We start from the raw sequence: 13,975 nt of genomic DNA on the forward strand, positions 1-13,975 counted from the left end.
TCTGAAGCAGGCTCCAAGTTGTCAGCACAGAGCCCAATGCAGGGCTTGAACTCACAAACCATGATCATGACCTGAACCGAAGTCAGACACTTAACCGACTGAGCCACCCAGTTGCCCCAAGTTCAAGTTACTAATTTGACTGTCTACTAATACAAAAATCAATGTTCTTCAGAAGATAAAAGAATCCAGAATCTGTGTAATGTATCATCCCCAATGTCCAGTATAGAATTTTTTTTAAATCCTAGACTGCTCCCCCCCTGCAAATGTAATTCAGTGTTAATAGAAAGGTCAGACAGTAGCAGTAAATACTAAGACCACCCAAATGTTTGTGGGGGAGAGGTGCCTTTGAAGCAGCTATTATAAATATCTACAAAAGAGTTTAAGGAAAAGAGTGTTAATGAATACATGAATGAGAAATTTTAATACAGAAAAAAATATTTAAAAAATAGAAATCAAGAACTGAAAATAAAATTAAAAATTCAGTGAGTGAGTTTAACAGCAAATTAACGATGTCCAAAGAAAGGGTCAATGAAAGAAAATATTGAGAAGAGACTGAGAAAAAAATATTGAAAAAAAATGACCTATCAATATTTAGGTGATGGCATTAATTGGAACTCTGGGAGGAGAGGAGAAAGAAATCAGGGTAGAAAAAATGTGATGAATTAATGGCTACATATATAGGTATGTATGCATATATAATTTGTTTCCCTATATCTTGTAGACAAAAAATTTCAGATTCAAAATCTCAGGGAAGCATAAGATAGATAAATATGAATAAAACCACTCTTAGGCATGTCACAATCAAACTGCTGAAAAGAGAGATAAAGAGAAAATATTGAAAGTGGCCTAAGATGACAACCACATGACATGTTGGAGAACAATGTTTTCCGTTCTCATGGACTTCTCACCTGAAACCATGAAGGTCAGGCGATAGTGGGGGAATCTTCAAAGTTCTGAAAGAAAAACCCATTAATACGGAATTCTGTATCCAATAGGATGAATGAAAATGATATCAGAGAAAACCTCAGACCGTCATGAATGAATAAAGAGGACAAACAAAAACCAGAACAGTTCCAGTGGCTACCAGAGAAGAGGTGGATGGAAGGATGGGTGAAATAGATAAATGCGATGAAGAGTATACTCACCTTGACGAGCCCCGAGAAAGGCACAGAATCGTCGGATCATCATGTTGTACGCCTGAAACTAATATAACATTGTATGTTAAATATACTTCAATGTGGTATATGTCTGAGTAAATATAGAAGACTATTTTTTTTAATGTTTATGGATTTATTTTGAGAGACTACACGCATGTGCGTGTGCTGTGCTGTGCAGGGCTCGATCTCACGAAGTGTGAGATCATGACCTGAGCCAATATCAAAAGTGGGATGCTTAACCGGCTAGGCCACCCGAGACGCCCCAAGATAGGACACTTTAAGGCAAAAATTATAACATTACCTTGTGGCTTATAAAGTATGTAAGTATAAAGTATGTAAGTATAAAGTATGTAAACTATAACATATATAACAAATACAGCATAAAAAATAAAGTAGGGGATAGTGGTATTGGACACTTATGTTTACAAATCTACATTTTATATGAAGTTGTTTGATATTATCTCTCAGGTAGTTTGAAAAGTTAAGTAGATATGTAGCAATACCTAGAGACACTACTAAAATACAAGACAAAGGTAGAGCTATTAATAGATAAAATGGAATTCTTAAAAAATACTTGAATATGTTAAAAGAAGACAGGAAAGGGAAAACAAAGGAACAAAAATCAAAAGGAGAATTAAAAAATGGTAGACCTAAGTCCAACCATATCAATTATTATATTAAATATCTATGGACTAAACAGTTTAAAGGCAGAGATTGCCAAAATGAATTAAAACAAGACTCACCTATATTCCGTCTAAGAGATACACTTTAAATATAAAGACATAAATTGAAAGTAATAGGATGGTAAAATACAGAACCTGCAAATAGCATATCAGATGAAATAGACTTCAACACAAAACGTATTAGCAGAGATAAGGAAGGACATTCATAACGATGCAAGGTCAAGTCATCAGAAAGACATCACAATCATAAAATGTTTATGTATCCAACAGAGTTTCAAAATCCACAGAGCAAAACTCAGCAGAGCTAAAGGGAGAAGTTGGAAGTTTTAATGTTCCTCTCTTAGCAATCAGTTGGAAGTTTTAATGTTCCTCTCTTAGCAACTGGTAGAAAAACTACACAAAAAATCAGTAAAGATATAGATGATCTGAACAGCATTAATCAGCCATGTTGACCTAACTGATATATCTAGAATACTGTACCTAAATGTGCAACATAAATATTTTTTAAATGCACATAGTATATCCACCAAAATAGACCATATGTTAGTGGATAAAGCAAGTCTCAATAAATTTAAAGGGAATATATAGAGAGTTTCTCAGACCGCAGTAGGGTGGGGATGGGGCACTTGGGGACCCTAGAGGCCAGTGAGGGGATAAGTACAGGTCAGCTGTGGGGGGAGGGGCAGAACACTGGGAAGAAGAGAGAGAAGGTGAATGAGGGCACCAATAACCCACCCCAGACCCCAGCCTCCCAGTCATTGGCTGCCACCTGCCCCCTGCGTTGCCAAGGGGGCGAGCTGCCATCAGACTGGCCAAGGCCTCAGTGCGCAGAATGGGGTGCCAGGGCTTCCTGCTTGGCTCCCTTCTCTGCCGGAGGGACAGACAGCTTGTCCACTCTGCTCTGGCCGCAAAGGAGAGCGCCTAGCGAGGTGGGTGTGCCTGCAGGGTAAGCTGCTTGGGCTGGGGGCTGGGATCCAGGTGGGATTACTCTGTGCCAAGAGGGAGGGGAGTGACCAAAGCCTTTGTGAGGGAAGGGTGGCCTGGAGCAGAGTGTGCTGGGGGCTCCAGGGAAGGGCCTGCTCGGCCCCAATAAGGAGCCCCGACCCTTGTTCTGACTGAGATGGCCAGCTGAGGGCAGTGACCCCAAAACCTTGCTTCCCACAGAGGAACTCTGTCCAGGGCTAGACTGAAGGGGGATGGGAGGGGCCAGGAGTTCACAGAGCCTAGGGCCACCACGATGGCCCCACAGTGTCTGTGCTCAGTGACAGGACCCCGTTGGGTTGAGGTCGTGAAGGGGCCTCGGAGAGACTGCCCGGTAGGCCCACGTCCAATTGCAAGGCTAACATCCTCATTCTGTCTCCCCGAAGCCTCAGTGGGGCTGAAAGGAGGAAAAGCTCGGGCCCCCAGCAAAGCCCCCACGGGGCAGGCAGCGTTGTTGGGAAGGTGCCAAGAGACTGAGCTGTTTTGTGCCCTGGGCTCTTGCTCACAGCTCCAGGGGCCTTGCTCCTTTCTTCTCCTACGGAGAGAATGGTGGCGTGGCTCTATGAAAGTCAAAGGGAAGGGCGGCCGCTTCTCCAGCTCAGGAAGCACACATGGGGTCGGTACATCCTGGGGCAGGGGGAACACTCGTGCGCAGCAGCTCGAGAGAGGTAGTACTGTGCAGTGGTTAAGGTCAAGGGCACTAGACCAGATCATCTGTGGTTGAATCCCGGTTTCTCCACTTACTAGCTTGTAACCTTGACAATCTTTGCGAGGCTTGGACCCCCCATCTGTAAAACGGGAACGAAAACAACAGTATCTATTTTATGACCGTCGTTAGGGCTAAATGGGGCTTTAGCACAGGTTTTTAGCAATAGATATTTATTATTATTATTATTATTATTACTATTACTATTACTATTATTATTATTATTGATGGAGCACCACATGTAGACCCAGATCCACTATCTGAAGGGGCATCTCCTCATCCAGACCCTGACTCAAATTCCAGGGCCTGGCTGATGGTGGCCAAAGTGTCCCCATCCTTCCCACCACCGCCACCACGGGGAACTTTTCAGAGGGAGAGTCAGAGGTGGGGCCCTGCTCGCCAAGGACTTTCCAGCCGGGTGATTCCCTGAGAGCTCTGGGGCAGGGGTCACGGGGAGGCAACAGCCTCTGAGGGCCCATTGTTCTCCTCTGAGCCGAGAAAAATGCATTCTCTCCACCTCTCTACCCCTCACGCCAAACTCTGCACCCTCACGGGCGGACCAAAGAGAAGCCAACACTGCCCGGCTCTCCTCGTCCGGCTCACAAAGAGCTCTCTGTGCCTCACAATGGTCCTGTGAGGCCCAGCCTTCTGGGCTTACTATCCCCAGTTCACAGATGAGGAAGTTGAGGCCCACAGGGAGGAAGTGGCACACGTGATGTCCCACATAGAGGTGGCTCAGTCGGGACTCTGCCTCCCAGTCCCAGGACTGCAGCACAGAGCTGTGGGCACAAACAGGGCACAGCCTAGGGGGATCTGTGGGAGGGGCAGTGGCCTGGCCCCTCCCTCCTGAGCGGCCAGGTGGTGATAGCTGGGTTTTGGGTTTTTTCTCCCTAGATGAGCTTCACATCCCAGGTAACTGGAGCAGAAGTCCTCAGCGTGTCTTGTTTTCTCCCCAGGTGGGATGTCTGCTGTCCCAATAGGGGCCAGGATCCAGCTGTGACGGCTCCTTGGCCTAATGACAAAGCGGGAGAGGGAAACAGGAACCACGGTGCCTTCCCTGTTAGGAGGATTGCAGGAGAGCATGACCTAAGGCCACAGACTGTGCACATGACTGTGGTCTCCTGAAGTCAAGGCAGATGGAAAGGGAGAGACCTGAACCTAGGGTGATGAGTCATCCAGGTTTTCCTGGGTTCGGGATGTGTTTTAAAACCTGGAATGGGGGCGCCTGAATGGCTCAGTCGGTTAGGCGTCCGACTTCGGCTCAGGTTATGATCTCACCATTCGTGGGTTCAAGCCCTGCATCAGGCTCTGTGCTGACAGCTCAGAGCCTGGAGCCTGCTTCGGATTCTGTGTCTCCCTCTCTCTCTGCCCCTCCCCCACTCACACTCTATCTCTCTCTCTCAAAAATGAATAAACGTTAAAAAAGAAAAAGAAAAACAAAAAACAAACCTGGAATGTTCCAGGCAAACTGGGATGAGCTGGTCACCTGACTCTTTCACAGCTCCCAGTCTGGGAAGATGAGACTCACCCAGGAATAAGTATAGGAGACTACAGACTGGGACCAGGAAGGAAATGAAGTGTTGGGGGATGGGGAGCCATGGCCACATTGTGGTTGGCACTACATAAAGCAGCCTGGGGCAGCCCGGCTCCTCATTTGCATATGAGTCCTTCCTCTCCAAGTCAAATCTGTTGGAGTCAAGTCCCTCCCTTCCAACGAAAATACCCAGACATGGGGGGTAGGGGAGCAGAGGGGGAGCTGGGGGCCGGGTGGGGAGGGGTCTACTTCTTTCTCCCAGGGCTTCTGCAGCTGGGACCTCTGGGCACTCACCAGGCCCTATTTTCGCCCCCTTTCCAGGCACTCTCTGAAGCCACATCTCAGGCACAGTCCAGGGGGCCATCTTTCCAAGTCCCCAGGGCACTCTCTTCCCAGTAGATAGGACAAATCTGAACTAAATGGGTTTCTTACTTCCTTCTAGAAAGGAAGGTAAAGGTGATCAGACACATACAGTCATGCACACCTACATTAAGCTGTGTGCACTCCAGCGATGTGGAACCTCCGTGGACCTCAGTTTCCTTATCCTGGAAACAGGGATCCTGTACCTATCTTGTAGAATTGTAGTAAGCATCAAATGAACAGTTGCTCCATAGATATTTGTTGCTGGAGGGGACTCGGTCCACTCAGGCTTGGGAGGAGAGGCCTCTCTTGGGTCCAGATGTCACCCAGGTTTCTGTTTCTTCAGGGCTTCTGCTCAACTCAAGTACATGCAGTTCTTGGTGTTGCCTCCAGGGAATGGCAAGGTGGGAGATGTTTGAGGAAAGGGGCGGAATGGAAAGGCTGGAATTTAAGAGGAGAAGAAAACATTGGATGAGGAGGAGGTCCCAGTCGCTGGGAACTGAGTTCTTAGTGGTGGCTCAGGGCAGGATTTGTCCATCGGCGATGTCCAGGCCTCTGGAGTTCTTCAGCACATGGAGGCAGGTGTGGGTTAGTGAAGCCTAGCCCCTGGAGCATAAGTCCTCAGCGTGTCTTGTTTTCCCCCAGGTGGGATGTCTGGAGAAGACAGGTCTCCACTGATGACCGGCAGAAGGAACTGGCACCCCCCCCTGCGCAAACAGGTCTGGTCCCTGTTTCCTCTCAGGCCCTGACTGGGGCGGTCACTACCATCCAGTCCTTCCTCTCTGAGGCTTTCCTGGGGTAGCACTGGGAGGCTGTGGAGTTAGAGGGCAGCGAGCCTGAACCGCAAGACCTCTTCCTGTTCAGGCTGTTGTCCGCTGCTGGACACTGGTGCGGGGCCCACGTGGGCGTGTGCTGTGGCCATGGGGAGATCGTCCGCCTCGAAGGTGAGCATCTCTGGCTGAAACATTGGCCCTAGTCTGCCAGAGAGGCCGCCCATCCAAGCCCTGTTCTACCAGTGGGCAGGGCACACGAGAATGAAAACTGCAGGCCCCCAGCTGGAGGGGTGAGTCTCTGAAGATGGGCGCTTGGGCACCCAGGGAATGGGGCTCAGGGCCCCGGGGTCCTGGGAGATTTGGGTGCAGGATCACGGCACTGGAGTCACAGGACCTAACTGGCTCTGACTTGCACCCATCGGGTGATCCCTGCAGGCAGGAATGTAATCAGCCACAGGCTTCACACGTCTCTGTGTTCCTGCAAAGCCGTTGTATCTAAACGGGCAGTGCCTGCTGCTACACCCCCGCTCTCTGCTGTGGCGTGTGCTGCGTAGACGTGGTGGCCTTGACCGTGGGTGAGGCAATGGACTCAGACCCACCCCCCCATCACCCCATGCGCAGCAACTGCTGCACTTTACACTGGGTCTGCTCCGACTCCGGGGCCCATCCAGATCCCTACAGATAGATGGCAGTCCTATTAGCTGGGTGAGTCTGGCCCAGCTACCCACGTATGATCCCAGCCCGCCTCCAGAGCTAACCAGTGTGCTCCTGCAGAACTGGTACTGTCTCTCCCCACCCAGGCTATGCTCGTCAAACTCAAGATCCACTTTACTCTGGCAGACCCAAAGCACCCAGAAGCACACTAGCCTGCCAACTTGGTGAGCTTCTACTTCTCTGAAAGTCTCTTGGGACCATCCAGGAAGGCCCCAGCTCACAGATCCTAGGCACATCTATTTCCTTCAGCCTACCAACTTCCAAACCTAGGCACTGCCCTGGTCCTTGTTAACCCCCATGCCCATTCGCCCAGTGGAACCTACCTATAGAGCCCTCTTTCTGTGCCCACAAATTCTGATTCCGGAGATGCTGAGATCCAACACTCAGCCCTATAAACTCTTCCACTTTCCAGGTCAAGCCCTCTCACCTCCTCCAAGCCCAGTCAAGAGACCCAGCCATCCAACCTGATGTGCCAAACTCAGGGCCAACTAGATCCCATCCCTTTCTCCAGCCTGGCCACTACTTTCTCTCTAGATCCAGGCAGCCTTTCCTCAGGGAAAGTGTGTGTGGGGGGGGGGGGGGTGTGCTTCACGCCTTCGGATCTGAGTTGGAAGCCTCACATGATCCGGGAGTCCTGGCTGTCACACCAGACCCTAACCCAGCCCTATCCCTTTCTTCCTAGGTGTCAGTGGACCTGAACTTGACTGTGGATAGGTGTGACCTCAGGCCATCCTGAGTGGGCATGGCGGCTTCAGAAATGGTCATTAAACTATATTGCAAAGCTGGATTCGGGGTTCACTGCCCCTTTTATTCGGTGTCTATTTCTCTACCCGAAGCCTGCTGTACGCTCCTCTCTTGGGCCAGACTTAAATTGTCACCTCCAGCTAGCCTTCTGGCTTCCTGATAAGAAAGCAAGACACCATCAGAGGGGCCCAGATTTTGTAGGCAAGATGGAGCTGGGAGAGGGAGCGTCTTTGGTCTCCGAAGCGGGTCTCCCAGTGCAGTGCCTCCTTCCTGCTCTAGGACCCCCAACCCTGTGGCACAGCCTTCTCTTCAGTCCCCTGCTTTCCTTCCACTGCGTGGGTGAGCATCGGTGACCGTGTCGGGAATGAGCGGAGTCCCTGGAGGCCCTTCCACCGAGACCCTGTGGTCGGGGGTGGGGGTGGTGAGGGAAGGCGTTGTGCGTCTCCCGGAAGGCTGTCCCATCCTCAGTCCAGCGGCCTCCACCCACCCCCGGAACAGTCCCTCTAAGGGACAGGAACCTCCCTTACCGGGAGGGGGAAGGAAGGCGGGGATTTCCGAGGGATTCGGGCGGGGCCAGACCCTGCGGCACCGCCCCGCCCCCTCCGCGGACACGCCCTCCGCTCCGCAGGCGCCGGTGCCTTTAAGAGCCTCCCCGCGCGGCCCTGATTGATAAATCCGCGCGCTGCCTCCGCCCGCGCAGATTGCGGCCTCCGCGGAGCCGGGCCTGCGCTCGCCTCCTCGGTCCCAGCAGCACCCCGGCCGCGCGGCCTCCGCCCCCGCGAAGCGCTCTCTCCGGCAGCCCCATGTCGGCCGCCCCCGCCTACGGCGAAGACAAGGGCGGCTCCGCCGGCCCCGGGGAGCCCGAGTACGGCCACGACCCCGCGAGCGGCGGCATCTTCTCCTCCGACTACAAGCGGTGAGGGAGCGCGCGGCGCGCCGGCACCATGGACAGCGGCCCGGCCGCGCGGCCCGGAAGCCCGCCCTGCCCCCTCCCGCCGCCGCCGCCGCCGGGCCCCCGCCCCGCCCCGCCCCCTCCCGCCGCGGCCCGACCCTCGCGGCCCTGTCCTCCCGCGCCGCGCGCCGCCCGAGGGCCCACCCGGGACCCGGGGAGGGGCTGGAGGCTGGCGGGGGATGGGCGCACCCTCCCGCCCCAGGCGTGCCCGCTGGGTGTGGGTTTGCATCACCGGTTCCCCGCCTTTTTCGCGCGGGGCGAGCGGGCTCCTGAGGACCGCGCGGGAGGGGGCAGAGGCCGTGAGGTCCAGCTTGGGGCCTCTCCGGGAAGGCCGGCCCGGGGTGTGCACCCAGAACCTCCACGGCCCGGCCCCTCGTGCAAGTCCACGTCCCTCATTCTGGCCCCACGCTAGCACCCCCAGGCCGCACCCTGCTTCCCACTTTGCCCCTGTACTTCAACCCCACCTGGGCTTCCCACTCTTCCCCTCCACCTTTGGCTCATTCGTTGGTTCATTCGTTTATTTGTAAATCCTGAAACAAGCATTTTTCAGGGACTGCTGTGTCCGTTCTCATCCCAGTCACTGTGAATACAGGCGTGAACCTGAACCGGTCCCCACCCTCTAGTTGCTCTGGAGGGTTGCCCCAGAGGGAGAATCTGTGTTGGGGGGTGGACAGCCGGACGGGTGCGAAGAGCTGGTCTCTGGCCCTGGGGAACAGGGAGAGGGGGGAGTGAGGAATGTTCCAGGCAGAGGAAAAGCTTTTAGGTTTTGTAGGTGCTAGTACGGATGGCCAGAATCAAATCGGATGGCCAGAATCAAATCGCTGCGCCAGGCCTCCGAGTGACCAGAAATGAGGGTGGGAAGGTGCCAAAGTGTCGAGGAGTTCTAAGCAGGGGATATCAGATTTGCATTTTAGAAGGATTCTAGGCTGGATTGTGGAGAGGAGATTGGAGGTGTGCTGGTTTAAGCAGGAGACAAGGCCTGGGGAGGGGGGTTGAGTGTTGGGGGAGGGAGACATGATGGTGGGCTAGACTATGGTGGGGGCAGAGGATCTGAGGGCTCTTGAGGGGATAGAAGTCACAGACTGATGATTAACTGGGGGGAGAAGATAAGAATAATACTCAGGTTACTATTTCTTGTAACTGGATAGATGGTGGTTGCTGTACAGTGTGATTGGAAATAAAGATGTTACAAGCAAATTCGGGAAAATAATGGTGAGGCCAACTTTTGACAGGCTGGGATTATAAACCCTGAGGGATATTCAAGCCTAGGAGGTAGCTGGATTTTAGGATTTGGATTCCAGGAGAGATTATTAACATATGTATGTTAATCAAAGCCACAGAAGGAAGTTAAGATAACCCAGGGAGAGTATATAAAATGAGTTCAGGGGCGCCTGGGTGGCTCCGTGGGCTAAGTGTCAGACTTCAGCTCAGGTCATGATCTAGCTGTTGGTGGGTTCAAACCCCGCGTCGGCTCTTTGCTGACAGCTCAGAGCCTGGAGCCTGCTTTGGATTCTGTGTCTCCCTCTCTCTCTCTCTCTGCCCCTCTTCTGTGCACTCTCTCTCTCTTTCTCTCAAAAGTAAAGATTAAAAATTAATTAATTAATTAATTTAAAAAATGAGTTCAGACGGCACACGGGTATGAACCCTAAAGACACCTCAGGGATGACCAGAATGCAGGGGGAAGTGTTTCAAGGTTACTGAGAAAAAGTAAACCAAAGGCTGGAGGGAAACAAAATGTTTCAAGAAGGAGGAAGCAATCAGCAATGTCCACTCAAACAAGGGAAGACGACCACTGATTTGACAAAGAGAAGGTCAACCCCTCCTTGCTCCAGGTCCCACCTCCTGTCCTGGGGGACAAGTCTGACAAAATCAGAAGAGGAGGAGCTAGATTATTTTTCCCCAACATTCTATCATGAACAGCTTAAAACATACAGAAAAGTTGAGTGTGTAATGTGAGGAATACGTACGCCCTCCACCTAGATCCAACTGATGTTGACGCTCTGCTGTATTTGCTTTTTCTAACATCGAGCCATACAGATTTTTGGCTGAACCATGTAACTTGCAGACATCATGGCAGCCCCTCAGCCTTAAATTCTTTTTTTTTTTTTAATTTTCTTTCTAGTGCTTATTATTTTTTTGAGAGAGAGAGAGAGAGCACAAGAGAGACAGAGCGTGAGTCGGGGAGGGGCAGAGAGAGAGAGAGGGACACAGAATCCGTAGCAGGCTCCAGGCTCCGAGCTGTCAGCACAGAGCCTGACGCGGGGCTCGAACTTACCGACCACGAGATCACAACCTGAGCTGAAGCTGGTCGCTCAGCCGCCTGAGCCACCCAGGCGCCACCTCTTTTCTTTTTTTTTAAGTTTATTTATTTACTTTGAGAAAGAGAGTGAGTGGGGGAGGGGCAGAGAGAGGGGGAGAGAGAGAATCCCAAGCGGGCTCTGTGCTGTCAGCCCAATGCGGGCTCGATCCCACGAACAAGGATGAGATTGTGACCTGAGCCAAAATCAGGAGTCGGACGCCTCCCAGGCGCCCCAGCCCTGAGTTCTAATCAGCATCGAAAGCCAGATTGGAGTGAGTAGAGAAGCAAATAGTCGGTGAATAAATAAAACCCAGAAGTTGGGAAATTTGCTTTCAAGAAGTGTGTACAGGGGAGAGAGAGAAAGAGTTGCTGGAGGAGAGAATTCGTTCAAGAAGCTTTGTGTATTTTATTTGTGTTGTTATCTGTCTTCACTGTGAGGGTGGGAGGAGCTGGAACAAGTCTAACTGCTGGTGGGAAGGAGCCAGCAGCCCGGAGAGGGAGAGGGCGAGGCTGAAGGGAGCTACGGGGGCCTGGGCCGCTGGGTGATGGGAGCACCACCTGGCTTGGAGGAGGATCACTCTGCCCCGGCGGAGGGGGGCAGGAGGAGAGGAGACACAGATGCCTGGAGCTGCAGGGGATGTTATCTAAGGCCTCTCATTTTCTGTGAGACGCAAGTGGTAAGGTACGAGCCAGGCCGTGGGTGGGAATTTGAGGCGCGTCGAGGGGATCTGAAGCCACCTGCTCCTGGCAGGGGAGGGGCGGTACGGACGGAAGGCCAAGGGTGTGAGTGAGAGGGCAGCTGCAGGGATGGACCTGGGGGGCCTCGGCCAGGGAGGGGGGAAGCAGAGGGAAGACAAAGCTGATAGGAAGGCAGGAGTCCGGGACCTGGCTCTGGCTTCGGTCCGAGTGGGGAGCAGGCGTGCAGGATTTCTGAGGAAGAGCGGTTCTGGGGAGGCAGAGGTCCAGATGCGGCCGGAGAGTGGAGGTGAGGAGTGGGTCCCTCACCCCTGTCTGGATCAGCTCCCCTGACCACGGCCCCCCCGCCCCCTGGTGGGAGATTGGGGTGGCTTAGTCCCCCGTCGCTGCCTTCCTCCCCCTCTCAAGTCCTCGTCTCTGAGCAGTGAACGGGAAACCGGAGCCTCCCTGCCTGCCAGTGTCCGGTTACTGAGTCTGGGAGGCGGGCCGTCTGGTAACAGGGACAGGCGTCCCCAGCTCCCTGGTCAGCTGGGTCTCATCTCGGAGCAGGACCTGGTGCCCGATGCAGCGATTCCTGCAGCTCCCGGGGGCCGTGGTGAGGCCGGGGGGCCGGGGGGCCTGTGGAGCTGACCGGGAGGCTGCCAGCCCTGTGCTGGGCCCCGAAGGCGGCCCCCCACCCTGGTACCAGGCCTTGCAGCCTGAGGAGCTTCGGTGGCTGCAGGCCCCAGAGGAAGACACGGCCCCAGAAGCACCTCTGGAAGGGTCTTGCCCGGAGCCTGGCCGGAGCGAGAGCCAGAGCCAGAGCCAGAGCCAGCCGCTAAGGTACAGAGGAACTCCCGGCGACCCTCACCCCGACGCCCGGAAGGCCAGAGGCCAGGCTGAGTCCTTTGGGTCCCACCTGCTCCGGAGGAGGACCGGGCCGGCGTTGGGGTCCAGGCTGGAGGGGGTGGCAGGGGCACCGGGTGGGGGCTGAGGGTACGAGGGGGGCGAACTTAACTTAAGGGAGCTGCGGGCTCTCTGGGGAGGAGGGTAATGAAATGTTTGAGGGTCCAGGGCCACCTTGACTTTGCCCGAGGTCCTGGCTCCAGTGGGCTCTGAGTGGGGTTTGGAGACCGGCTAAGGCACAGGGCTTGGCCAGCCACCCCCGTCAAGTGGGCTGGGACCCGACTCGTATGGTGAGGAGAGGGACTCGTATGGTATCGGGGGAGGTGGGCCTGTCTGGCCTCCGTGCCATGTTCTCCCCCGTGACTGGCTCTGGCCACCCTCCCCACCTCCCCAGAGTCCCTCAGGCCAGGCTGGGGGGTCAGGTGGGAGCGATTGCGGTGTAAGGGGATCTGACCGCGGGAGGCTAAGGTTTCGGGGCTTTAGAGCATTGCCCTGTATCTCCCGCTTCCTCTTCCTCTTGGGCACACAAGCTGGTGGAGACACGGGACCCGGGGCGGTCACATCCCAGGAGGGAGCTGCTCCGTTAACGGGCATTTGACAATCCAGCCTGGGCTGTGCGTGCTGCGTACCCACAGTCCCTCCACCCCTGGTCCCCCTCTGCCCAGGGCCCTGGGGTGTATGCGCTAGGCTGGGAGGGTGGGGGTAGTGTGGGCGCCCCCGTGCAGGCCCCGGGGTGTGTGCGTTTGACACAGGCCTGTGGCATTTCTGGGAGCGGTGAGGACGCCCAGGTGTGAGCAAGTCTGCTTTAGAGAACACCCGGAGTCAAAAAGGACCGGGCAGACTCCCGCTGCTCCCCGTGAGGTCACCCCAGGCTGACCCCAGGCTGATCCCTTAGAAGGTCGGAGGATCCACGAGGCTGCATATGTATTGGATCCTAGCAGCCTACACTCGCCCTCCAGAATCGCAAATAGGAGTCCCCTGGACACTGGGGAATGAGACCGAGTGACAGCTCTGTCCAGAGGGTGTATGTGTACGTGGTGTGTGTTGGGGGGCGGGGTGCTCGTGCAGGGTGTACATGTCTAGATGAAGACGTGGGGGGCTGTGGAGAGGACTTGTTGGCGATGTGTGTGTGTTTGCGGGTGTCTGTAGGGATGTGTAGTTGAGGTGTGTGTTGATGGCTGTGTGGGTTTATGTGGACAGTGTCTGAATGGTGTATGTGTCTGTGTGTGTTTCTCTGGAGGTTGTGGGCATGTGTCTGCTGGGGCTTTTTTGTGGGTGTGTGTGGGTTTACGTACAAATCCTATGTGCCTGGGAGATGCAGGCGTGTCTGGGGGTGTGCGGGGGTGTCTGTGGGGGTGCAGGTGTCCCTGTGGGGGTGTGGGGGTGTCTGCGGGGGAGATACGGGAGTGTGTGGATGGTGCTGGCGTTTGGTGGGGATGTTGGGGTGTGTCGGTGTCCCTGGGTGTGAGTTGACTGTGAGGTGTGTGCGTA

At 54.1% G+C, this 13,975-nt stretch overlaps 1 protein-coding gene and 1 long non-coding RNA gene across 6 annotated transcripts in view; both read left to right on the forward strand.

Moving 5' to 3' along the window:
* LOC123385790 overlaps positions 1-6,648 on the forward strand; it is a 32,104-nt gene extending 25,456 nt beyond the window's left edge. Inside the window, exons 4-7 of one of the 2 annotated variants that reach the window (XR_006598800.1) lie at positions 996-1,216; positions 6,067-6,140; positions 6,286-6,365; positions 6,630-6,648. This is a non-coding gene — a long non-coding RNA (uncharacterized LOC123385790). Of the gene's footprint in view, positions 1-995; positions 1,270-6,066; positions 6,141-6,285; positions 6,366-6,629 lie in introns of those variants that run through there. The other variant, XR_006598801.1, reaches the window with a different exon arrangement.
* A 1,172-nt stretch (positions 6,649-7,820) lies between these two features.
* Positions 7,821-13,975, forward strand: part of AP3B2 (adaptor related protein complex 3 subunit beta 2) — a 34,480-nt gene continuing 28,325 nt past the window's right edge. The window contains exon 1 of one of the 4 annotated variants that reach the window (XM_045058745.1): positions 7,821-7,991. Coding sequence is in view for 3 of the 4 variants with exons in the window: in XM_011282781.4 (XP_011281083.2) it covers positions 12,162-12,421 (260 nt within the window). In the remaining variant the exon portion in view is untranslated. Of the gene's footprint in view, positions 7,992-8,267; positions 8,569-11,433; positions 11,586-12,146; positions 12,422-13,975 lie in introns of those variants that run through there. The other 3 variants (XM_023254867.2, XM_019831815.3, XM_011282781.4) reach the window with 3 other exon arrangements.

This window comes from Felis catus, chromosome B3 (genome assembly GCF_018350175.1).
Source record: "Felis catus isolate Fca126 chromosome B3, F.catus_Fca126_mat1.0, whole genome shotgun sequence".
NCBI lineage: Eukaryota > Metazoa > Chordata > Mammalia > Carnivora > Felidae > Felis > Felis catus.